Consider the following 27,472-nt stretch of genomic DNA (forward strand, 5'->3'; position numbering starts at 1 on the left):
TGCTCTCCAATGAAACCATTTAATGACTACTTTAATATTTCACTTTAAGCACATGATACAAAGTACTTAACAAAATTTCTATTCTTATAAACATGGGTGGTTTCCTATTTTAGGCTATTATAAGCAATCTTGCAATGAAAATACTTTCTTAAAAGACATTTATGTGTGTACTTGCCTAATGGTTTCCTTGGGATAAATTATTAGAAATGAAATTGCTAAGCCAAAAGGCACAGAGCCCATCACCATCCTTTTCAGGTCTTTTTATTCATATTGCCAACTTATCCTCCAAAAAGGTTATTCCACTTTACTCTCCTTTTTATTTATGCATCATTCAAAAAATATTTATTTTGTGCTTACTTTGTGCTAGGCACTATTGACACAATCATAATTAACATAATAGACATAGTCCCTGCCCTCATGGAGCTTACAATCTAAAGGAAGAGGTAGATAACAAAACCCACACTATCACAAATTCTTCATTATAAGCTGAGGTAAGCTAAGAAGGAAAAAGCACAGGGCTTTTCAAAGATCACAGAAATTTTAGAAGAACTTGATTTAGCCTAAAGGGCCTGGAAGAGTTTCCACAGGAAGAATGGTTCTGAGCTGGGGCTAAGGTTTTCTGTTGTGAATGAGGTGAAACCAGCTTGTGGAGAATTTTGAGTTAAATATTCTAGGCAGAGGGAGCAGCATGGACAAGGCCCCTGAAAAGGGGAGGAACACGACCCATTTGAAAAAATGTAATTAAGCAGCTAACTGTGGCTGAGGCACAGAGGTGGTGGAAAGAGTAAGGCAGAGGCTGGACCACACAAACCCTCCAGCAACAGTAGCAGCTGGCTTCCTCCACTCTCACCAACTGGTAAAGCCAACATTCAATAATCCGGGCTAAAACAGTCACAGGGCAATCAAAACCTAAAGAACTCACAACTGAATAATGACACAATAAACGGTAAATCAGAAAAATTGATGTAAATAAAACTTAACTTGAATCAGGAATGCATTTTCAATGTGTTCCAGAACTTTCAAGCATACAATGTCATATATTTCAAATAATATAATTAGCTAAATATGACAGTTTAATAGTTGTCTAAAATATCTGCATGCTCCTGAAAAGCAAATCACATGAAAAATTTCTTGACTTTAACATATAATATGCTAAGACTAAGTCAATTAAAAAGTTTTTAAGTTTGTCAAAGAAATTTTATAACCATATTTAATCCGAAATATATAAATGTGATTTAAAGTCCTACTCTGGAGAAAAAGGTGCTCCACTGACTTACAAAGACTTTAATTAAGCAAATTTTCTTTATTCCAACTTAGATCTTTTTTTTTTAGTTTATTTATTTGTTTGTTTATTTATTTTTTAAGAGAGAGTGAGAGAGAGAGCACAAGCTGGGGAAGGAGGGAGAGAAGCAGAGACAGAATCCCAAGCAGGTTCCACACCATCAGCACAGAGCCTGATATGGGGCTTGAACTCACAAACTGAGTACATGACCTGAGCCAAAATCAAGAGTCAAGATACTTAATGGACTGAGCCACCCCAGAGCCCCTCCAACTTAGACTTTCTTATAGAGATCATCTTCCAAATAATTAACAGTTAAAATCAGTGTTTTAATATTTTTTAAACAATCAAGTTTTAAAAGACATCAAGTATTCTTTTTGCAGTGTTTTAATCCATGTAGATATGCATAATTTCAAGTATACTGCTTAGTAATTAATTAGATTGTAAGAAAAAACTCTAGCACAAAATTACATCTCTAAGTGATCAGGGTCCTGAGTAATGGAGATACAAAGAAGTTCAAAAGGGTCACTGCTCATCAACCTCTCATAACTAAAGAGAGCAGAATTCAATCTGCTATTTGTGAAAATGAAAAGACTGCATAAAAAATATCTTTCAAATATTCCCTATCAAAATAGGGAATGCCTATGAACATGCCGTTGTTTATTCTGTATAAAATATCCCTTCTACCCCTCAAAAGCCTTTTTTTTTTTTTTGCTTTAAGATTTAAAGATGCTTCTTCTGAAAATTATCTCAATACAAGATCCAAGTTTTCCACTATTTACTGTCCTCACTAAAGTTCACCTGTATATACCAGAGAAACTTTCTAAACCTCACTGTTGATTAGCCCATTCCAAAGTAGAATTCTTCAGCAATACACAATTCATAAGACAGAGGCCAAAATAGTCACACAAATATACTTTGAAATAGGTATTTTTGAAATATAAATATAAAAACTTTCCACACCATTATTTTTCCTAATGATTAATCTCTAGATTTAAAAAAAAAATAGAAGTTTTCAAACCAATGATGTGTGCAGCCCATCTCATGACACAGTCATTTAAGCTTCTCATCTGCAAAACACAATGCAGTAAGTTATCAAAAAGGAGAAAGAAAACACAGGAGGTCTCAACTGGTTTACAAAATAAAAACCATAAGCATTACAAAACATGTAGTGCCAAGTATTAAAGGCTGCACACTTTGCTGAATATCTCTTAACTCCTCTTGATTGTAAAAGTAACATAAGATCAATGTAGAAAATCTGGAAAATATGGATAAAGGAAAATGTATGCCTGTAACCTTACCATTCAAATGGAATTGTTAGTATTTGGGGTTTTTCCTTTCAGTATTTCTTCTATCATATACAAGTAAGTAAGTAAGAAATACACATGCCTGCATACTTTTTCTTTAACAAAACTGGATATTATGTTTGCATTTTAATCTTTTGTCTACTTAACATGTGGTAGGGTAGGTATCTCTGACTTGGTGCACGGACAGAAAAAAAGTCATCCTGACTTTTAAATTCTTTCTAAAACATGATTTTAACAACATATTATATGGATGTGTCATAATTTATTTAACCATTTCCCTACCTTGGGACATTCATGTTCTTTCCAACAGTTTGATATAACAAACAAGACTGTCATAAAGACATTTAAAACCTGTAATAGCTTTGATTATATTCTCAAGATGTATTTCAAGAAGTAGAATTACTATGTTAAAAGGTAATTTGAAATGGCCAAGAATCACCTCCTTAAAAGACAGCTTTGTTCTACAAGATTTTAAGCTATACAAAATTCACAAAACTTATAATTACATGGCATATGTTTATAAGTACATTTTTTAAATCATAAAAATTTTAATATCTAAAAAATCAGAAATTATAGTAAAAGGAAATAGAATCAGTTATGTTTTAGCATACACTTGTGGAAAAAATTAATTTAACTTAAACACCACACTATATACTTAATCTGTTCCAAATGAGTCAGAAGACACAGAATGTTAGTAGCAGAAGATGAAAAATTATCTCAACTAGTTAAGAAAAAGAAAACATCAGAGAGAATGGAAGGCTAAGCCCAGAATAGGAGCTTAGGACAAAGACCTTTCCTCCAATAAATGACAAATACTACAAGTCTTTCTCTCTCTCTCTCTCTCAGAAAGCAATTTAAAGCCCAATTCTTCTTATCCCCCTTCATTTTAACCCTTGACATCGACCCTATTTAAATTTTCTGAACAAGTAAGAATTTTGTTACACCACATCCACAGATAATTTCTAGCTCTCAAATCTCAAGAAGACTAATTTCTTAAAAGTCCAAACCTCATACTTTGAAATAAAATGCTAATGTTTGAGATTTGCAAAAGAAAGACAACTTTTCTCTTTTAATACTTACTCAGCATGAGAAAGTTTTACTTCTTCCCTTTGTCTTGCAGAATAATTTAGGTTCCCCCCTAAAACACAAATAAGCACAGAACCTTTTCTATAAAACTACTAAAATTAAAATTCAAACATTCACACACACACACACACACACACCCCACATTTACATTGGTATACCTTAAAGTAACACAAAAGGCTACAGAAGATGAGAAAGAAATAGTTCATCTCCTGGAACCTTCCCAAGGCGGGGCAGGGGCAGAATGTACTTTAAGAATCTTTATATGATACAAATACAAATAATCACTGTATAATGTGAGCTTTGTTTTTTTTAAGCTTGGACTTACGTATTTCATTACATCTTGTTAACTGGGACATTGTATTAATATTCAATAATAGCAAAAACTAAGAGAAACTAAAGGAAATGACCTAAAATAATTTAATTAGCAAGTACACACATTTTTCTAGGTACATAACAACCTTTCAGGGCAAGCAAGTTAGAAAAATTAATAAAGGTAACATCAAAACCTTATAAAAAACAAAGAAAATGGGGTGCCTGGGTGGCTCAGTCAGTTAAGCGTACAACTTCGGCTTAGGTCATGATCTCAAGGTTCGTGAGTTCCAGCCCTGCATTGGGCTCTGTGCTGACAGCTCCTGCCTGGAGCCTGCTTTGGATTCTGTCTCCCTCTCTCTGTCCCTCCCCCGCTCACTCTCTCTCACTCTCTCTCTCTCTCCAAAATAAATAAACATTTAAAAAATTTTTTAAAAGAAGTACAAATGCATATAGAAGATAGAGCAAAAGAAAAATTGTGTAACACCTCATTCTCTATCAAACACTTTCAACCTTAAAATGCAAACTGTAGCTATAAATATATGTACTTTTTTAAAATGTGAGACAATAACACAATAATGGCTTTAAGTTACTTTAAAAATGCCATACTTTTTTTATGCTAACATAAAAAAGAACATCTAAAATGTTATATTACAAAACTTAAACTGGCCAGAAAGAAAATGACAAAAATTTTAATAAATCTGAAGTTCCAGAACACGTAATTATATGTTAAATAATGAATTGTGTTTCTATCACTACGAATGGAATGTCATTATTACATAACTAAAGCACTGGGCTCTAAAGAGGCATGTAGGCAATCCAGGGACCCCACAATATGATCCACGGTGGTTTAAGAAGAAAATGTCTGAATTCTACTTACCTCGAGCACGATTCACCACATAGAGTAAGACCACAGATAAAAGTGACACTGAAAGTGGAAAAAAACAGGTCCTTAAAAAACATGTACTTCTTCCCAATGATTCCTATGTAATCATAATTACAAAGTAAAACTTAGAGAAATCTTTACTGACCGGCATTTAAAAATACAAACACTACTGGGGTACCTGGGTGGCTCAGTCAGTTAAGCGTCAGACTCTTAATTTCAGCTCAGGTCATGATCTCAAGGTCATAATATTGAGCACCATATTGGTGCTGAGATTCTTTCTCTCCCTCTCCCCTCCCCCCATACTCCCTACCCCACACATGCATTCATACTCTCTCTCAAAAAAATAATAAAAATAAAAACACTATTCACATTAGTTTTCAAAAATCACTAAAAATTATTTACACACCATTTTTTCCCCTGGGCTACATGAGACTCTTTTCTCTCTTTTCTCTTTCCTCTCCCTTTTAAGTGGTAGTCCTTCCTTACACTTCCAAAAAGTCCTGCCAGCACCCTACTTATCTTTTTACAGAGAACCAAACAGAAGTAATCCTTCTAGTCTGAAAACATCACATCCATTTTACAAATTCACCAAACATGAGAACGTGGTTATTTGAATCCCAGAAGCCCAGAGCCAGGGAAAACCTCAGAAAGTCAGGACTTGGCTTTTTACCTTAACAGGTGAGGCACACTTAGTTTACTTTAAGTTAATATGGCAACAAAAACATTTTTAAATGGCATGGTGTCAGGTTTGAGAATCAAATATATGTGGAATTGTGGACTGAAATTAAACCACATGTTGCAGCATCAAAAACAGACAAAAATACTTTCATTACCTAGTTGTGAATTCTGTATCATCTACTTTTTAAAAACAAATAATACATTTTTAAAATATGATGTGCTTACTCTAAGAGTATGAGATAATATAATACAGTCAGGCTTTGCATAACAATTATCTACAAATACCACATTTCAAGTATAATTTGTCTTAATCCCTGTAAATGAGGTCTGATAAAAATCATCACTAGGGTTTGCCAATTAAACACATGTTAAACCATAATGGATGGATAAAGAAGATGTGGTTTATATATACAATGGAATACTACTTGGCAATGAGAAAGAATGAAATCATGCCATTTGCAGTAATGTGGATGGAACTGGAGGGTGTTATGCTAAGTGAAATAAGTCAGTCAGAAAAAGACAGATACCATATGTTTTCACTCATATGTGGATCTTGAGAAATTTAACAGTAGACCATGGCGGGGGGTGGTAAGGGGAAAAAAAAGTTACAATCAGAGAGGGAGGGAGGCAAACCATAAGAGACTCGTAAATACTGAGAACAAACTGAGCGTTGATGGGGGTGGGGGAGAGGGGAAAGTGGGTGATGGGCATTGAGGAGGGCACCTGTTGGGATGAGCACTGGGTGTTGTATGGAAACCAATTTGACAATAAATTATATTAAAAAAAACAGAAATGTCATGATGAAAAAAATAAATAAAGCATAATAGACAACTTGGTATGTTATATAAGAACTTTTTTCAGGTAAATACAACTATATGTATGGTGAAGCCTACCACAGGAAAAATACTATTTTATTTTTGTAGTTTTCAACAGTTTCCTAGTATTTCCTATTTTTAACGAATAAATCATTACAGGTAAAAATTAAATTATAAGACTAAGAATAAAAGCAATTAAAAGCTGCCTAATGAATAAACCATGAGCACTCACACCTAAATCATACCAAATTCTATACATTCACACCAGGAACATACCTGGCACCCTTTAAATGGTTCCACTTCAAAGAGGATAATGTTTCCTAAAAACTGTATTTAAAACAGAATATGAAGCAAATTCCACTACTACTTTTAAAAATAGGCATCTCCTTAAAAAATGCTTGGGAATCCTCATAGAACTAGAAAACCACTGGCTGGAAAACTTCGATGTACAGACTAAGAAATAGGCAAATCTGAGAGGTACATTTTAGGGATTTGGTTGAAAAGAGGGAAAATGAGAACAAGAACAACAAAAACCTAAAAGTATAAATAAAACATTCTGCTACACTTTATAAGAAACTAAATGTTGCCACATCACACTTACAAGAAACACAGGCAATGAAGAAAACTTCTAAAAACAAATATCCCCGAGTATCCAATATCATGCCAGCAATAATGGAAATGATCGCCAACCCAAGATTCTGAATGGACTGCATGCTACAATTCAAGAAATATAAAAACACATTTCAATTTAGAAAGTCTTCACACACAGAATAACAATTCACTTTAAACATTAGTATCTATAAACGACATACTATTAGTGTCAAAAGATGTTTTCAACCAGGAACGACCTGATTAGAATTGTTTTTTATCCCATGACTGTTTCTGCTACTAGATGTTATGCTCAAAGGTAAGGGAGCCTGTCTTATTAAGTGAAGTATGAACTCAATACTTTCCTGCTGAATGAAAGAAAGAGCTAAGTGAATACCAACACGGGTGCAGTTTCCCCCTTCTGCTTTTTGGGCCAGAGACCAGGCCTCAATTTCTCACTCAGAAGGCCTCAGATAAACAGGCAGCCAATGTCAATGTCAGAAATCACTTCTAATGGGTTAGCTTAACTCCAGCTTTCTTGTGGAGGCTTGGAGCATTTCTGTTGCCACAATATCACCCATAGATTAAACCAACTTCTCCAGTGATTTCCAGGTTCAGAGCTGTCCCAGAAGCCTGAAGGTGACTGGATTCAGGAGACGTAGAGTTTTACACGATAATTAAATTGATACAGCAGAGAGAGAGACATTATGGCGCAAACACTTACAAGCCATATGCGGTTCCTAGCTGATGTTCAGGAACTACAAACGCCACCATTGGCCACAATGCACAGGCAAGTAACGAATAGGAGATTCCCAGGAGACACTGTAGAAAACAATACCAAAAAGGAAAAAAGCTTAACATTAACCAAAAGGTGATTTTCCTTTGATGCAGATTAGCTAGAGTGACTTAAGAGCAAATATATCAACATTCATACAAAATTTATTGCAATTATGCTAAAATTCACATTTGATACACACACACACACACACACACACACACACAGTCTTAACCATTTTATATTACATACCTATATAACTGACTGGGCCCAGAGTACAATTAAGGAGTAAATAAGAAAATAAAGGTAAATTGCAAAAAATTATTACCAATGTTTCAGGCAAGCTAATTTTCCAGTACTGATTAATTACAAATTAAGCAATCAAGGCAACATCACACCAACAATCCATTATCTTACCTCTGGGTAACCAACACCTAACTGAACGGCATGGCAGAGAACTATCTATCACCTAATGCAGACTTTTCTTTAGTTAAAAAGAAACCTTATGATTTAAGTTTAAATAAGATCATCTAAACCTATCATACTGGCAAAGATTAAAACATGGCCAGCACCCAACATGGCTAGGATAGTAAAAAACACACACATTTGTGTATTATTGGTAAAGCTATAAATGGGTAAAAACTTTTTAGATAAGTTTCATGATGTCTATCAAGATGTCATATGCACAAATCCTCTGTTACAGCATTTCAACTTCCAAGAATCTGTCCTATGGAAATCTCACTAAGAGTGCAAACATATACACTCATTAAGCCTGTGGTCTTTAAAATGACATTCTGGGGTGCGTGGGTGGCTCAGTTGGTTAAGTGTCCAACTTCAGCTCAGGTCATGATCTCACAGTTCATGGGTTCAAGCTCCGCGTCGGGCTCTGTGCTGACAGCTCAGAGCCTGGAGCCTGCTTCGGATTCTGTGTCTCCCTCTCTCTCTGCCCCTCCCCTGATCATGCTCTGTCTCGGTCTCTCAATAATAAATAAAAGTTAAAAAAAAAAAAAAAGTTTTAAAATGACATTCTAAAGAACAATAACAAAAATCTGATGAATTCGTTGTCACTTCTTAACCTTCTAGGAGTTAAAGACAAAAGAATGCAAAATCATGAATCCTGGGCTGATAGGTTTTTTGTATGTTTCTTTGTTTTTTTGCCACCTATGATGAAAGTACAGAAAAATAAATGAAACTAATACCCATTTTGGCTTTTATAAGACTACTTTATTTCAAATTCGATTTCAGCATTGAGATTACTGTTAAATAAGCCAAATAAATTAAAAATACCTTATGCATTAATAATTAATATTTACTTTAAAAATAGTTATTTTGTAGAAATTAAAATCAAGGCATGTTTTTTCTCACTGTCACAAGCTCTGCTATCAGAAGAGCTGAGTGTGGCTCTGGACCTGCACTCTACAGAGTCTTCCCTAAAGCCCTGATCCCCACAAACATCAACAATGATATTACCATAGCAATCCAAGGATTCCACAGCGTGAAGGCCAGCAAGATGTGGGCAGCAAGAGTGGTAACCACTGCACACAAAACCCAGATGATGTTCTTCCCTGTTTTATCCACCAGGAGCCCAAATATTGGGGACATCGGAGCTGATATGACATACACAATACTGTCCAGAGAATATAAAAGATATTTAATGAAATATATCACATCCAGAAAGTCCCTAAAATCACTAGACAAAGCAAATCCTAGCTCATTTTATTTAGCATTCTTCTAAAATGGTCATCAACAAACAGAAATTTAAAGATATAAAGGGTGGTCCAAGATTTCTTTGGTTTTCCATTAATGCAAAGACGGCCTCTCAGGATCAAGTACCAATATAATCTTGGTTTCACACTATGGGTGTTAAGTCGCATGTCTTTTTTATCTATTAGGACATTTGGTTATAATTATAGACCCACACTAAACACACAATAAGCACTTACAGAATTAATGAAATACCTGTTAACAGCACTTGCTGCCTGGGGAGAAAATCCAAATTTCTCTGTAAAGAAAACTCTAAAATAAAAGAGAGAGAGACAGAAATAAGCACTTTAGAGTGAACTATTGTTTATAATTAAACTAAATAAAAACTCAAGTTTAGTCAACTTTTCCTTCTTTTTTTTAATTTTTTTTTAATTTTTTTTTTAATTTTTTTTTAACGTTTATTTATTTTTGAGACAGAGAGAGACAGAGCATGAACAGGGGAGGGGCAGAGAGAGAGGGAGACACAGAATCGGAAACAGGCTCCAGGCTCTGAGCTGTCAGCACAGAGCCCGATGCGGGGCTCGAACTCACGGACCGTGAGATCATGACCTGAGCCAAAGTCGGACGCTTAATCGACCGAGCCACCCAGGTGCCCCAACTTTTCCTTCCTGATACTACTTTCCCAACTTATTTAACATTCATCTTCAAGCAACTGGAGCTAAAGCTTTAGTATTTATATAAATACTTCACTAACTAAATAAAATATATTGATGTCAATTTTTTTCATTTTATTTTATTTACTTCTTTTTTTTAAGTGTATTTATTTATTTTGAGAGAGAGAGCCAGTGGAGGAGGGGCAGAGAAAGAGGGGGAGACAGAGGATCCGAAGCAGGTTCTGTGCTCACAGTAGAGAACTCCCGAACTGAGAGATCATGATCTGAGCCGAAGTCAGATACTTAACTGACTGAGCTACACAGGCGCTCCATTTTGTTTTCATTATTTTTATTTGAAAAAATGTTTTTAATGTTTATTTTATTTTTGAGAGAGAGAGAGACAGAACATGAGCTGGGGAGGGGCAGGAGAGAGGGAGACACATAATCCGAAGCAGGCTCCAGGCTCTGAGCTGTCAGCACAGAGCCCAATGCAGGGCTCAAGCCCACAGACTGGGAGATCATGACCTGAGCAGGAATCGGATGCTTAACCCGACTGAGCCACCCAGGGCACCCCCAATTTTTTTCATTTTAAAAATACAGCAAACAGTACACATAAGTTTTCAGAAAATCAACTGTATTACTACATGAGATTAAGAGTGCTTCTTTCCCTTAAAGTAGGACCAGATAGGTTCTTTGCAAAATAATGTATGTGACTTTGTGTCAAAGTCACAGACAGTCTCAATTTAAAGGTTCTGATTACAAAGACACTCAGTACATATACACTCATACACTGCTCTGTTTAAGCAGCTGCCAATGGAAAGGGAGAGGCAGGTGACAGAGCAAAAAAGAATGATTTTGAACCCTGGTATAATTATAATCCTAGCAAATGGAAATGTGCCCAGGCACAATGAGCCAAAGTACTGTTTCCATTTTCAAGAAAAAGCTTCCAAACAAAGGAATAAAGAGGAAATAAAAAAGAATGTTAGTCCAATATAAAGCATTAAAATAAAGCTGTATTATGAATCAAAAACTATTATTAGGTATTTCATCAAAAAAAAATAATTAAAACTATTAAGCCGAATACTAAATCTTAAAGCAAAGAAAATCAGTTGTATGCCAGGATGTAAAACAATTCCTGTGTAAATATAAACTGTAACTGGAAAAGCAAGATTCATAGCTAAAAAAATTACATTTATGTGATTAAATTCTCATTACAATTTAGCCAACAAAAATGGAATCCTAGGGAATACTCACTTCCCAAGTCCAATGAAAGGGAAGACTGCCACGTAATAGCAGACACAGATGATAAATATCAGCCACAGGGGTAAGGAGAAGGCCTTCACATCAGTTAACTTAATAACTTCACCTTAAAAAGAAAGGGAAGAAACTATCAGCATAATTTTGCATATCTAGGTCAAGATTATTTTTCTTTTATCATGTGATAAACCTTTACCATTCAGTTTACAAAATACTTTTCTCAGTAAATTACTGGAACATAGTTTCTGGGAAAACTTAAAAAGACATTAGAAAAAGCAAAATCTAAGATTAGTGTCTACTTTCCTGCTCCCCTTCAAGAACACTCATCATTTTGCATTTAAATACAAGAACGTAAATGCTGTCAATGCTTAAGGGGAAAAAAAATGTACCCCAAAATTTAGACAAGTAGAAATAGGTTGGGAAATAAAAGATTAAAAAAAAAAAAAAACATGTATTAAGCCTCACTGGGATATAACACTATATTAGGAACTTATCTCATTGTAAATTATCCTCAAAGGTCTGCAATTCCCAAAGCCCCACTTTTCCTGCATTTAGTCCTACCTGTTTTTCCTTGTTCTTTATGAAGGATTCGTTCTGCTCTCTGATCCAAGTAAGCGAGAACCAAGGCACAGATTAGTGAAAGAACACATGTTATACCTCCTATAATAGAAAAAAATTTTTAAAAGAAAGACGTTTTTAAAGGAGAATCAGACTGAAGGTTCCCAAGAGGCAGCACCTTACCTAACAGCAGAAAACTTAGCAACTAAAAGGGATAGCATCTAGACACATACAAGAAAATCCTACAAGTACTAAATCAGGACAAAAGAAAAGGAATAGCGTGTGGTAAAAACTCAACAAACAACAGTCACTCTTACTAATATTATTTCCCAATAGAAGGTTAGAGACTAGAAGGAAAAGCCTAGAACATACTAGTCTAGGGTTATAAAGCAGAATACAGACTTAACGAAGTGGATGACCAACTAGCAAATCAGTACTAATTCCTTAACTCAGTCTAAGCACTGATTATTGACAGATGCCAGAGGGAAAAAATTATAAAAGCAAAGTCTGATTCTGTGATCATCTCATCTTCCTCTAGATTCCTTCCCAAGTCTGTAACCCTTGACCCTACCTACCCTCTGGCAGCCCAAAGGGCCCACCCTCCCCACAGCACAGTTCACCCAGGCTCTCTTTCCTTTGCATACTCAGCATCACTAGCTAATGCTAATCTTATATTATTTAAGCAAATCAGGATAAAGAGTGAATAAAGTTTATACTTCTCAAGATTTTTAAAAAGAAGATCAGTAAAATAAATGAATCTTTAATTTCATAATGTAGTCTAGCTGGAAATTGCTAAAATGAGAGTCAGTAGACATGGGTTCTACTTCTGCCACTAACAAGCTGAATGATCTTCAACACAGAACTTAATCTCTCAGAGCTTCAACTTCTATTTGTAAAATCAGAGGTTTTGACTTGATGGCACTGATCTTTTCTGGCTTAAAATTTTTTTTAATTCTCATATTCTCCATTGTGGAGAGGACTAGAAGGAATCCCAAAGAGCATCTGAGAGTAAAAAAGAAGTTTTATTCTTTTTATTTTTATTTATTTATTTTTTAAATATATGAAATTTATTGTCAAATTGGTTTCCGTACAACGCCCAATGCTCATACCAAAAAATGCCCTCTTCAACACCCATCACCCACCCTCCCCTCCCTCCCACCCCCCATCAAAAAAAGAAGTTTTAAATAAAGCATGGGATTTGGGAATGCAGGGAGGAAAAGAGGAATCCCTAGGTATAAGCTGCATGTCCAAGATTTCCTCTCCAATGCCCTCTTTCTACCAAGCTATTATCAAGGAATTATAAGGAATAAAAGATGGCACAGAATGTTCACCTCACCATCCCACAAGTCTCTGTAGGGCTCTGAAAGTGGACCTCTTAACCATCACTGGGCTCAGTTACAAAAATCTGCTGCTCAGAGAAAAAGCACAGGTGGTAACTCCAGAAGGCCTCATATGTTTCCCAGTGACCCACCAAGCAACCAGCATAACCCAAGCCTTAGCTAACGGAACTTAGGGCCAGAAGGGACCTACACAGCTTTGGTCAAACACTTGTAATTTTCAGAAAAGAAAGCTGAGACACAAAATTTAACTTCCTTGTCCAAGATGACAGAACTAGTTAGAGGCAGGACTAGAACCCAGACTCCTGACTCCCAACTTAGTGGACTTCCCACCATATGATATTACCTCTGACTTCTATAAAATCTTAGCTCTATGGGTATACAATTGAATTCAATCAAAAGGAAATAATTATCTCTCTACTACAGACTAGTAACACCTTACAAGTATAAAGTCTTTGTTTTCAGAGTTTTCAGACACACTCTCTTATTTGCTCAGCATGACAACACTAAAGTAGACAAGGTGGGACAAGATCCTCCATTTTAAGTAAATGGAAAGGGTGAAGGATTCACTATTTCTAATTAGGTCCAAGAACCAGGGAACTGTTCAGGTAAAACTATAACCAAAGTGGTCTATCCCTGACTCCAGTGTTCTTCCCTCTCTGCCACAGTACTTCCCATGACATGCTTTCAGAAGAGACAAAACGTGGGACATCAGGATCCACTCACCAATCAGAAGTGTGACCCCAAGGGTTGTGTGACCAGCAGAACCCAACGAAGCTTCAACCTTAGAATACAGCCATCCCATGAGGTTCATGTTTACTGTACTTCCCTGAAAGAAAAGGAAAAAATACGTAATTTTCACTTGTATATACTCTGCCTTGTTCCAAAAGGATGTGAGGTGGCTAGGAGAAACAGATAAAACAGGATTCAGATTAAATAAGAGATAGATTTTTTTTTTAAACACTACTAGGAAAAAACTAACAAACTAAGATAAAGCCACAGATAACATTACTGCACACAAAAAAATGCCAGTTTATAGAAAATGCTAGTATGGAAAACAACACAATGCTAGAATTTCCTAGCAGCCAAAGCAAAAATGAAACACAATGAGTGACAAAATTCATACGGTACCTATGAATAAAATAAACTTTAGCTCAGAAAAAGCACAGCTTTTACTGATATTGACATCTAAAACAAAATCATCCTGTCCATAAGAAGACAGTAAAGGTTACAGAAATATAAAAATATAGAAAATATCATCTTCATTCACTTCTTCATTCAGCAATCACTGGGCCCTGATTGAACCAGTCACTACTCTAGATATTGCAAATATAATAAAGAATAAAACAGAAAAATCTCCAGTTCTCATAAAGCTTAGACTTCAGTGGGGTAGAAGAGGAAAATATGAAGTATATTAAATTGTGAAAAGTACTTCTAAAAAATAAGGAAAAAATACAGCAGGGAAGGAGAACAGAAATCTCACTGAGTAAAACTTGAGTTTTTTTTTTTTCCTTTGAGTAAAAACTTGAAGGAAGCTAGTTATCAGGTGAACTAGGAGGGACAGCACATTCAGGCAGAAGGAATAGCCAGTAAGTGCACATGGCAACAGTAGGAAGGGCAGAAACTGGAACAGTGTAAGTGGACAAGAAAGAAAATGAGATGAGATCCCTGGAGAGGAAATGGTGGGGAGACAGGCTATAGGTTATAATATGGACTTTTGGCTTTTATTCTGTGTGAGATGGGAAGCCACTGCGGTTTTGAGTAGAGAAGTGGCAGGATTCCATACGTTTTAACAGACTTGCCCTGGCTGTTGTATTCAAAAGAGACTACAAGGGGTGATGAAAGCAGAAGTAAGGACAGGCATTAGACGGCTAGTGCAATAATCCAGAATGGAGATGAAGGGTCTTGGGACTAGGATGTCTAGCAGTGGGTATCATAAGAAGTGGTCAGAAAATAGATGAATTTTGATGGTAAAGCTATTCGGGTTTGCTATTGGAAAATGTGTGTTGAAGGGCAAGGAGTAATTTAATATAGTATCTAAGGTTTTGACTGAGCAACTGGAAGAAAAGAGTTGCTCATAACTGAGGATGAGAAAACTACAGCATAAGCTGGTTTGGGGGATAACTGGTAGAAAAGCAACAGCTGGGTTTGGCCATGTCAGGTCTGACATGCCTACTAGATATCTAAATGGAAATGTCAAGTAGGAAGTTGCATATAGGGGTGTGGAATTCAGGGGAAAGACCTGGACAAGTGATATAAATTCAGGAGCAAAGACATGCTATTTAAAAGTTCAAAACTAGGCCAACCATAAGAGACTCTTAAATACAGAGAATAAACTGAGGGTTGATGGAGGGGTAGGAGAGAGGGGAAAATGGGTGATGGGTACTGAGGAGGGCACTTGTTGGGATGAGCACTGAGTATTGTATGTAAGTGATGAATTACAGGAATCTACCCCCAAAACCAAGAGCACACTGTACACACTGTATGTTAGCCAATTTGACAGATTATATTAAAAATAATAATAAATAAATAAAATGGTAAATAAATGCTATTGTTTGTATTTTAAAAAAAAAAGTCCAAAACTAGATAAGATCACCAAGGAGGGGTCAAAAGAAAAGAAAAGATGTCCAATAACCAAGCCCTGGGGCACTCCCACATTTACAAGTTGAGAAGACTGAGATGGAACCAGCAAAACATGCAGGAGTAGATACTAAGGCAAGAGGGAAACTATGCAGTGTCCTGGAACCCAAGAGAAGAAATCAAGGTAAGGGGAATGTTAACTGTTTTAAATGCTGTTAATAGGTCAGACACTGAAGACAGAGAAATGAATATGTCCTCAACAATATTCTCACAGCAAATACAATAGCCAATTTCATATGGCTATTCATTTCTTTTTAATTTTTTTTAAAGTTTATTTATCTTGGGGGGGGGGGGGGCAAGGCACAAGCGGGGGAGGGGCAGAGAGGGAGAGAGAAAACCCCAAGTAGGGTCCGTTCTGTCAGCACAGAGCCCCACATAGGGCTCAAACTCACGAACTGAGAGACCCAAGATCAAGATAGGATGCTCACCCAGGTGCCCTACACATGGCTACTTCTTACAGAATGCTAGCTTATGGCATTACTCAAATGAGCAACAACGTATAAATGGGGCATGGGTATAAAACTGGAAACTTTCCTAGAATTATAGTAGAAAATAAAAGCTTCTCAAAAATAGGGATGTCACCTTAATAATCCTTTAATTCTAAAATGCTTAACACGACATGGCTTAGCAAGTACTCAATAAATATTTGTTGAAATAATGAGTTTAAAAGTAACACATTACAAATGAACATCAAAAGGGTGCTGGACTCCCAACCCCCAGTAAGAGATAAATAATAAAAATGAAAAGTCCACGGCCTAAAGGTGTAATGGTAACAGATCAAGTGTCCAAAACCAGACAAACTCAGCTCAGGCTACAGAAAAGGAGAAGTAAAGCCAGAACCTCTCTGACCATTCTGAATGCACAAGGACAAGAGAAGTGCAAAAACACCAAAACTCCATCTACCCCAACAGCTCTGTAATGGAATCCTTTGGTCTCATGCATCTCACAAGGACCCTAAGCGCAGAAATCAAGTCAAAGCTGAGCCATTCTGGCTGAAGAAGAGGTGGCTGCTTGAGGTCTGGCTTGCTCCACCTCTTCCTCAGGTCCTACCATTACTCCAATAACCCCCACCCTGCATCCTAGAAGCCCCTGAGATTCCTATCTAGAAACTGGGGCTCCTCAGAATGCAGCTGGGAAAAGACTGCAGCTGAGTGGACTACACAGAAAAGAACCTGAAGATCACTAGTAATCACACTGGTATCACAAAGATTGCATCTCACATCCTTGACAAGTTATTAGACAACAAGACCCACAAACTGCCACAGACATGTCTTGACTTGCACAAGATACATAATGAAGTACTCAGAATATCTTTGTGGATATTGTCTAAATATGGGAAACCACACTAAGTAAAATTACAAATTAAAGTAATATTTAGGTGTTTCTAATCAATTTGATAAAATGACTTTTTAAAAATTTTTTAATGTTTTATTTATTTTTGAGAGTGGGAGCAGGGGAGGGACAGAGAGAGAGGGGAATAGAAGATCCGAAGCAGGCTCTGCGCTGAGAGCAGCAAGCCCGGTGCGAGGCTGGAACTCACAAATTGTGAGATCATGACCTGAGCCAATGTCAGACGGTCAATCAACTGAGCCACCCAGATGCCCCTAAAATGACTTTTTTTAATGTAATAATAGTCTGTACTATCAAAGCTGTAATAAAAAGGATCCTTCCATATCCCATAAATGGGGACGTAAATATCGCTGGAAGGGTAATATGAGAATATGTCCTAACAAACCCTAACAAATCCTCTAGACTCAATTTCATTCCTAGCAACCTAGTCTCAGGAAACAATCAGAGATGCAGGCAAGTTTTACGCAATGTCACACAACAACAGCACTGTTGATAGTGGTGAAAAATTAGAACTGCATGCACAGAATCACAAAAATGTTCTATAGATTACACATACGTGTCATATACTTCATATAATGAAGCAGTACATTAAAAACTTTTTGTATACTCGATTTCTTCTTTCCTAAGAATATATTACAAGAATTTTCATGCCATTTTTGGAACCTTGGTCTTTTGAACCTTGATTTTCAATGGCAAGGATTTTTTTAAAAACCTCCATTCATAGGAGTTTCTGAGGGAAAAAAACCTAACAGGGTTTGGGACTGCCAAACACCTTACAGGTTGCACTAATAAAAGTATAACGTTTCCCATCAAACCAAACCTGAAACACCACGAACATTTCCAGGTTTCAAATGCTGGGAAAAGTATGACCACCTGCAGTAAGCCCAGGCAGGCAGGAGCACCACGGTCAGGGAGCTGAAACCCATGTCATGTGGCTTAGACAACCACAGGAAATGAGCACGTCTGACCAAGAACTTAAGAGCTGTCCTTACAAGAAAGGTCTGGTGCACAGTAGAGGAAATAAACATTAACTGGAGGCCAAAAGTGGGAGCAATCAGAAAAAACTTGTGGAGGCAGATTTCATCTCTACATGAGATTGAACTTTATAAAGTTAACTGAAGTAGATGAGCTGCCCTATCATACAGCGAGCTTCCAATCACTGGAAAAGTGCAAGGAGAGTCTGGATGACCATATGTGAAGACTTTCATAGCAGGGATGCCAAAGGTGGGCAAAGAAATTAGATAACAAAACCTGTAAGATCCCTCCCAATGCTCAGATTCTTTGAACTAATGAAAACAAAATTAGTCTTTTTACACTGTTTTCTAAGTGAAATAAGGTTAGAAATGCCTTAATTAAAGGAAGGTAAATGCTATACTGAAGCCTAGAGAAATACAGAAAAAATCAATACCTAATTTATCAAGCAAAAACATACTTCATCCTGTTATTTTTAAGAGATAACTACAGGGGCACCTGGGTGGCTCAGCTGATTAAGCATCGACTTCAGCTCAGGTCATGATCTCGCAGTTTGTGAGTTTGAGCCCCCCCGGTGGGCTCTGTGCTGACAGCTCAGAGCCTGGAGCCTACTTCGGATTCTGCGTCTCTGTCTCTCTCTGCCCCTCCGCTACTTGCACTCTATCTCTCTCTCAAAAATAAATAAACATTGGGGAGCCTGGGTGGCTCAGTCGGTTGAGCATCCAACTTCGGCTCAGGTCATGATCTCGAGGTCCGTGAGTTCGAGCCCCCGTCGGGCTCTGTGCTGACAGCTCGGAGCCTGGAGCCTGCTTCGGATTCTGTGTCTCCTTCTCTCTATGCCCCTCCCTCACTCATGCTATGTCTCTCTCTCTCTCTGTCAAAAATAAATAAACATTAAAAATAAATAAATAAACATTAAAAAAGTTTTTAAGTGTTTTTTTTTTAATGTTTATTTTTGAGAGAGACAGACAGAGCGTGAGTGAGGGGTGGGCAGACAGAGAGGGAGACACAGAATCCAAAGCAAGCTCCAAGCTCTGAGCTGTCAGTACAGAGCCCAACGTGGGGCTCAAACTCATGAACTGTGAGATCATGACATGGGCTGAAGTCGGATGCTTAATCAATTGAGCCACCCAAGTGCCCCTAAAAAAAAAAAAAAAAAAACAAATTTTTATGAGATAACTACAAGATTAAATCCCTTGCATCGCATTTGGCTTCATTAGTTTGTCATACTTACAATTCTAGCCATGCTAAGTTGGAGTCCAAACACCAAGTTTAATTCTTTGCCTTTAAACCAACTCACAGCGTATGTATTTTGGGCAACTGCTAAGGACTCCCCACCAATCCTAAAAATGAGGAAAGGAAGAAAAGTCACAGCTTTTACGGAAATACCACAATGAACAATCCAAGTTTAAATTGTTGACAACCCTGCTAATAAAAGATGGGATCTACGTTCCCACTCCTGAATCTAGGTGAGCTTGAGACGGCTTCATGCAACGTAATATGGTGGAAATGGTGCTGTGTTCTCAAAGGTGACATCTGCCTTTTCACTCATTCACACTTGGAGGCCCTGAACCACCTGGTGTGAAGTCCAACTACCCTCAGTACGCCATGCTATAAGAAAGCCAAGCCACACAGAGAGGCCACACTTAGGCACTCCATCCAGCAGTGCTAGTCTTCAGGTCATCCCAATGCCAGAACTAGACATATAAGTCAACAAGATTTCAGATGGTTCCAGCCCCCAACTTTACATGAATGTTTCGAGCTGAGGCTCCAGACATCAGGTGCATAGACAAGCCATCTATGCTGTATCCTGCCCAAATTCCTGATCCACAACGTTCACAAGCACATTGTAATTGCTGTATGACACTGGTAAATTTGGGGGGATGTGGTGTGCTGCAATAACAACCATGACCTGTAATAAAATATCCACCTATGCTATACAAAATGTCTATGTGGGAAGAGTGGTTCATACTTTGTGGAAACACAAAAATTCATTTTTCAGGCCAATCGCTTCCATATTCGACATTTTCCTATTTCCTGGGTTTTAACTTTCCCTTCTGTAAGTTCTACATATTGACCACGCCCCCTCTAGGCTTTCGGTTAGGAGATTCTCCTCCATATCCTAATACTGAACCCTCCTCGCTCTGTCCTAATCCAAAATTTTCCCTCTCTCTTCTACTCATCCAAATCCCATACTGATGCCAAAACATACTTCATGTCTGAGGCCATTTCTGACCACATTTCCATCTCTGAATCCCTTTCTTTTTTTATATACATTTTGTTTCCTTCTCTCTCACTTAGAGCACTTTGTCTACATATGGAATTGCCACATTAGTCTACATGTCTCCAGTACTTCTAAAAGCTTAAATAAGTTATGTCATTTGCATCCTCAGGGCAGGAAGCCCAAGGCTCGACTCAGAATGGAGTTACTGAACAGACACTGAAATTCATGAAGAATAATCTATTGGTATTTTGCCCATTCATGCCTCTTTAACAGGTTTCAAAAGGACCTGCACATTACCCACTAAGAAACAGCAAAATCACCAACCTACAAATTGATGGTCTATACTTTTCTAAATGAGGTTTAAATCAGTCTTCAATACAACAAAAAACAAAACACTCAGGAAAAATATCATTTCTAGAGAACTATTTAATATTCAAACCCCAGAGTTAACAATGACCACTCAAAATTGTTGCTTAGTTTAAAGGAAAAGTAAAATAAACAGTCTTGTGTATATGTAGTTAGATTTCGAGGATTTGAGTAATTCTCCAGAAGAGACAATAACAGATTTTTGTAAATCTTCAATAAATTGATAGGTGAACACTAAAACTATAATATATTAGAATGAATGAAATTATGTATAACTTACCCAAACACAAACCTTCCAAATTCCATCAGCCAAAAAGCATTAAATATTCCACCCAGAGCAAAAACTACCTATAACGTAGAATATAACGTAGAATCAATGAAAAAGTGAATTTCAAGTATCCAAGAGAAATAAGTAACTTACAATGAATAACAACTTCTATAATGGTTTTAACATCCCTTCTCAGTAAATACATGAAATTTAGATATTAATGTTCCTCTAGCTCAAGGCTTAAAATGGACCATGTATTATGCCACATGAGCATTTCTGGACCCTGCTTAATTAAGCCAAGCATTCAATAAACACATTTTTGCTGGTAGAATTAGACAAGAAGTCACTGTTAAATAAATAATCAATGAATGTTTTGGATTTTCTTACCTGTCCAATGCAAACAAAGCAGCTAAAAATAATGGTGCCCCATCTGTTAGAGATAGAGAGAAAGAGAATGAATTAAGAGTATGTCACCAAGTCCTTCAGTAACAATTCACTTCAGTTTTCTTTACCCCCATACACTTCCTCCAAGGAAAGAAAAACAAAGTGCTGGTCTGCCTCTTAAGTCAGCAGCTTTCCCAGCTAAATACTAATCTACAGAAATCTTGACTTCTAAGGAGATTCCAGAAGTTTTAGCAATGGCATATGTTAGTTTAAACCATTTTCATCTCTTAAACAAACAAAACTTGTTACATAATCTTTAAGAAGTTCCCAGGGCTCCCACTTAAAAATGGACATTCTTTACAAAATTACTATTAATAGTTTAGAATTTATTCCAAGATTAAGTAATTTTAAGTGGTTACAATTTCTGATAACTAAAACTATTTTTATTTTGTTTCCTGTTTGTGTTTTGTTTTGTTTTGTTCTTTTAGTATAGTTTGACCCAGTGTTATATGACTTCCAGGTATACAACACAGTGATTTCACAAGTTTATACATATGCTATGTTCACCACAAATATAGCTACCATCTGTCACCATACATCGCTATTACAATACCATTGCCTATATACCCTATGGTGTGCCTTTTATTCCTGTAACTTATTCCTTCCATATTTAGAAGCCTTTATCTCCCACTCCCTTTAAGCCATTGTGGCCAACCCTCCATCCCCCTCCCCTCTGGCAACTATCAGTTTGTTTTCTGTTTAGGTAAGATTTTGCTTTTTGTTTGTTTATTTATTTGTCAGTCTTTTTTTCTAGATTCCACGAGTGAAATCATATGGTATTTGTCCTTCTCTGTCTGATTTATTCCACTTAGTATAACTATTTTTAAAAGGACAAATATCAGCTAAGTTAATACAATTACAAATCGGCCTACTTACACATTCTACACTTTGAATATCTGATTAATGTTTCCCCAGAGTAATAAAACACCAGTATTATAACAGTCCCTAAAGATCCTATGAGGAAATCATACTTCTGAAACTCAAGTCCCTCTCAATCTACTGAATGTTCTCTAGCACTGGAAAACTTGCTATGGTCCCAATGCAATTCATGGTCCCTCATCAACCTTGACCAAGCAAAGTCTTCATCATAGTAAGTAGAATCTGTCCCCCTGAAGTTTCATGCTAATTCCATCCCTTTACCAAGCAAAATAAATTTAATTTCTCCTTTATACTTAATCTTTCAAAATTTTTAAGTCCCCAAGTCTAAACACTTTTAGTCTCTTCAATCCTTTCCCATCAGATACGATTGGAAGATCCTTCATCATTTTCCACTCTGCCTCCTGAAAATATTCCCAGACTACATCCCCCTTAAAGTCTCCACTAACAATACATACATAATCCTAAGGATGAAAAGTGACGAAGCTTATTATGTTATTCCTTCCTCAACCACAGAAGTGGCCACAAAAATTTCAATGCCCAAAGGCAGAAAGAGAAAATATCACTGGGACTGGGAGAGGCAAATACTACGTATGAGCCAAATGCCATACATGTATCTCTTTCAATCCTCATAACCACCCTGTAAAGCAGGAATTATTACCCATACTTTACCAATGAAGAACCTAAAGCTCAGGAAGCCAGGACAGCTCACAACAAGAAGTTGAGCAAGTGGCAGCAATGGGATTCAGACCTTGGTTTGCCTGGTCCCAAGTGAGGACATAATTTACACTTTTAGATAACTGAGTTACCATATTCCAGTAGCAGCATTACTAGTCCCAACCTTAACTGAAATACCAACAAAATTTCAAAAGTCAATTCAAGGGACATAAAAAAAAAATCATAAAATCATAGTCGATACAGAATTTTATTCATTTCTTCCGAGAAATATTTTAACTAGTTCTGTGTTTTCCTAATAATATTTTACTCACAGGTGAGATGTTTTTCAAGCTTACCGTATTCCAAATACTCGGTCTATCAAAAAGCCACCAAAAAAACACAAAACTACATTGGGCCAAGAATACCAGGCATACAGCAGCATGAATCTCGTGGTATTCACCTGCATATCCTATATGAAAAGAAAATAAAACTATTTTTTTCCAAACAGTTAAGTTTAGCAACAAATCAAAACATTATTTTCGTGTAGGGCAGGCGTTTCTTAATCATTCGTAGTCACTAACTGCTTTGAGAAGCTCATGTCTGCTACGGTCCCTGCCTCAGAAAAAATGGTCACACGTGGGCTCCCTGGGAAGTTCCTGGGTCCACATGCCTTTTCAGAGGCTTCATGGTGTCCAGGGTTAATTAGATCCCCCATTACTGGGACCACCTCCATCTGCATTTGCCTGTATCTTCTACACCCTTATTCCCATGATACTATCTGCATTGGTGCCCCCCACCAACACATGGAAAAAAATTATCTTAACCTATCCATACCCCTTCCAACTAACTCCTACCTTCTTTCCCTTTCATTCTAGAATGTGAGGGGCAAATCTATTTCTTCCTGTCCAAAGGCAGAAATCTAAATACACAAGAAAATAGGGGCTCCTGGGTGGCTCAGTCGGTTAAATGCCCGATTCTTGGTTTCAGCTCAGGTCATTATCTCAGTTTGTGAATTCAAGCCCCATATCAGGCTCTGTGCTGACAGCGTGGAGCCTGCTAGGGATTCTCTCTCTCCCCTTCTCTCTGCCCCTCCCCTGCTCTCCCTCTCTCAAAATAAATAAGTAAATTAAAAAAAATTAAATACACAAGAAAAGGGAAATAACAAATGTGTTTTTACAAAACCAGACTAAAAATACTGACATGCAGAATCCTCTGCAATCAGCATCCACATTTAAAAAAATGAAAGAACCAGGCGTTTGGGTGGCTTGGTCGGTTAAGTGTCCGACTCTTCGTTTCAGCTGGAGTCATGATCCCATGGTTTGTGAGTTCCAGACCCACATCAGCCTCTGTGCTGACAGGGTGGAGCGTACTTGGGATTCTCTCTCTCCTTCTCTCTCTGCCCCTCCCCTGCTCTCTTTCTCTCTCAAAATAAATAAATTTTAAAAAAATATATACAAAAGAACAGGGGCACCTGGGTGGCTCAGTTGGCTAAGCATCCAACTTCAGCTCAGATCATGATCTCACAGCTCATGAGTTCCAGCCCCATGTCAGGCTCTGTGCTGACAGCTCAGAGCCTGGAGCCTGCTTCAGATTCTGTATCTCCCTCTCTCTCTCTCTCTGCCTCCCCCCACTCTGTCTCTCTCTCTCTCAAAAATAAATATTAAAGAAAAAATTTTTTAAATGAAAGAACAATAACAAAGACATATTTAAGAAAGTAAAAAGTTATTGCTACCAAATCATTTGCCATTCAGATGATTATGCAACTGGAAAGTGAAATGCAAACAAAAATCTGCTAATACTTTTTGGCATTTCTATGGAAATAGCACTTAATTATTTATTTAAAGTATAAAACAATATCAAGCGACAAGTGCTATAAATGAAGTCTTTGTGGCCACTCATTCCAACTCAGGAACACTCCTTGCTACATATGGATTTGACTACAGATGTTAACATGGACTCAATGGACAATGTTTCAGACTAGGCAATCTGAGACCTGACCATGCCTCAACAACTATACTCATTCCAAAGCCAAGGAAAGAAACGAGGTGAAAAGTCAACTTACCCGTTTGACTTGGGTCTGAAGAGCAGCAGGATTATCATAGCAAAAATAGCTGCCTAGAATAAAAAAACAACAAATGTTTCATAGGTGATAATACTGCCCATACAGAAGTTTCAAGCTGCAAATACTACTCAAATGGTGATTTTCAATGTTTATATGAGGGGCTTAAGGATTAACACGGTGGACCACTTCCTTTCCACGAATATTTTTTAGGTTGTAGCCAAACAATGCAGAGAAAACATGCCAAAACATTTACAAATTACTTATGTGCATATATAGCAAATATTGGGAACTTAGATTAAGAAGTTAATCAACAACTAATTGTTCTTCCATTTTACTATTATCATGCTCCATGTCTATTTTTTTTAGCATTTTCATGAAGCAGCTATATTTTCCATATTTAAAGCTACCAAAACACACACACCGTATCTAACAAACATCCTCAGCAGTTTCCTAATAACGCTACCTGAGTTCACCACTTACCATGAGAGCACAGAAATGGAGTTTAACTACTCTGTTTGTTTGAAGTAAGAATCTAACTCTGCAAACAGAATATCCAAGATCAAATAATTTAGTGAATACAGCACCAGGATTGAAGAAGAAACAGAGTTCTAAAAGATTAAATTAAAACATGACGATAATGTCTGTATGCATATGAAAGAAGCGTAGAGAGGTTTGATATACATGCACTCAGATTTAAAGTAATAACCTAGGGGCATCTGGGTGGCTCAGTCGGTTAAGCATCTGACTCTTGATTTCAGCTCGGGTCACGATCTCATGGTTCTTGAGTTTAAGCACCGCACCCAGCTCTGTGCTGGTGGTGTGGAGCCTGCTTGGGATTCTCTCTCTCCCATCTTTCTCTCCCTACTTCTACCCCACTTTCTCTTTCAAAATAAATAAACTTAAAAAATAAAAATAAAGTAATATAACTAACAGATTTTTAATGGGATACAAGATAATACTGAGTTCACTTCTTCACTTTCTAGAAGTACACCTTAGAAGCTACCAGTTCAAAAGAAAGCAAATTATCAGTATACAGATATGAATCTGGCTTCTGAAACCAGGCAGTTAACCATAATTTACCAAAAATAAACTGTCTGCTTGAGTGGGGCAATTCTAAGTGTTTTGCTCGTTCTTCTTTTTGGTTTCTAAACCCAGCAAGTTGTGATTCCTGCTTTAACTGCGACAAAGGATACCAGTGTCATGCTTTAAAGCTTTGATGGGCATCATCTTTCCACAAAGTGTGGGGAGAGGGGTGAACAGAGTTACAAGGAAACTAAGGCCAAACCATCCTTCATGCCTGTTTACTATTCCAGCAGCAGCATTAAGCTATCCACCATAATAATATTCTAAACCTGTCAATGACACCAGTTTTAGCCAATCCCTCCGCAAAACACATTATTACTTCCGTACCAAGCTGACATTAGAATGCTACGGAATACATCAGTTGCTGGAATACAAGATGTTTTAAAAATTATCTTAAGAAACTGCTTGCAGAGTCTTCAGATTTCGTAACTGAAACCAAATACCGCCAAGACTACCACATACAAATCTACTCCAGTAGATTCACTAGTGGCAGAGCGGAAGAGTAACCACACATCTACTCACTGAAGCTATCACCCAGACACACTCCTACATGTTACCCAAAGACGGTGAGAAACAAACAATAGACTGCTAACGTATTATTTATTTAAAAGGCGGGTGGTGGGTGCTTACGGGTGGGTAAATCTTTTTGAATCCCTTCTTAACAAAAAGTATAACGACAGAAGCTTGGACGACATAGGGATTCCTTCACATCTATGGCCCCAGGAGGCGAGCTGCTAGCCTCTGGGACTTCTTGCAAAGCAAAAGAGTGGGTCAAAACTCGTCCAGCTCAGTCCCCTGACTCCCACCAGCCAGATGCCGAAGAGCTGGCAACATCCACAGGCCTGAATTCGGTTGCGAACGGGGGGAGGGAGGGGCGCGAAAGGAAGCCAGAAGCTGCGCTGAGGCCGTGTGGCGGCTGTCCGCTCAGGGCGGATCTCCGGGCTCCGAGTGAAAATCGGAAATTTGTTGATTATCAGCCCCACCCTACCCAGCCAGAGGCTCACCGAAGCCTAGGAAGCACATCAGCAACAGCACCAAAAGCCGGTGCGCCAGGCGACTGGGGTCGCAAAGGGCCGGCAGCGCCCGGGGGACAGCGGGGACGGCCGAAGCACCTCTGCCAGCCTCACTGGGGTTGCCTTCCAGCAGCGCCCGCGCTTCCTCATCGTCCTCTCCCATGGAACCGGGGAAATATCGACGCTACAGTGGTAACTCCGAGATAAAGCTCCGCGGCCAAAAGCCCAGTGAAGAATGTGCTCACTACGATAGCTCACATGACACCGCGGCAGGTCACGTGGAGC

The 27,472-nt window shown here is 37.7% G+C and overlaps 1 protein-coding gene across 2 annotated transcripts; it reads right to left on the minus strand.

Moving 5' to 3' along the window:
• MFSD1 (major facilitator superfamily domain containing 1) lies at window positions 1–27,472 on the minus strand. Of its 2 annotated transcripts, XM_043595026.1 has the most exons (16): window positions 27,179–27,472; window positions 25,092–25,144; window positions 23,386–23,498; window positions 21,440–21,482; window positions 21,065–21,132; window positions 19,429–19,537; window positions 13,959–14,061; window positions 11,899–11,997; window positions 11,335–11,446; window positions 9,683–9,739; window positions 9,194–9,350; window positions 7,673–7,770; window positions 6,962–7,074; window positions 4,862–4,909; window positions 3,667–3,724; window positions 1–2,349 (listed from the first exon to the last, which is right to left on the minus strand). In XM_043595026.1, the coding sequence occupies exons 1-16, from the start codon at window positions 27,348–27,350 to the stop codon at window positions 2,346–2,348; spliced, it is 1,407 nt and encodes a 468-aa protein (XP_043450961.1). In that variant the 5' UTR covers window positions 27,351–27,472; the 3' UTR covers window positions 1–2,345. The 2 variants fall into 2 exon arrangements, with proteins under 2 accessions (XP_043450961.1, XP_043450962.1); XM_043595027.1 differs by lacking the exon at window positions 1–2,349 and having other exon boundaries at window positions 3,663–3,724; window positions 27,179–27,458.

Source organism: Prionailurus bengalensis, chromosome C2 (assembly GCF_016509475.1).
Source record: "Prionailurus bengalensis isolate Pbe53 chromosome C2, Fcat_Pben_1.1_paternal_pri, whole genome shotgun sequence".
Classification (NCBI taxonomy): domain Eukaryota; kingdom Metazoa; phylum Chordata; class Mammalia; order Carnivora; family Felidae; genus Prionailurus; species Prionailurus bengalensis.

Coding starts and splice junctions, on each gene's coding strand:
- MFSD1 (XM_043595026.1), bottom strand. CDS start 27,350: ATGGGAGAGGACGATGAGGAAGCGCGGGCGCTGCTGGAAGGCAACCCC. Junction 14,062..19,428: donor AACTTAGCATGGCTAGAATT/GTAAGTATGACA, acceptor CTTTTCTTTCAG/GGAAGTACAGTAAACATGAA. Junction 9,740..11,334: donor CCTTTCATTGGACTTGGGAA/GTGAGTATTCCC, acceptor CTTTTATTTTAG/AGTTTTCTTTACAGAGAAAT.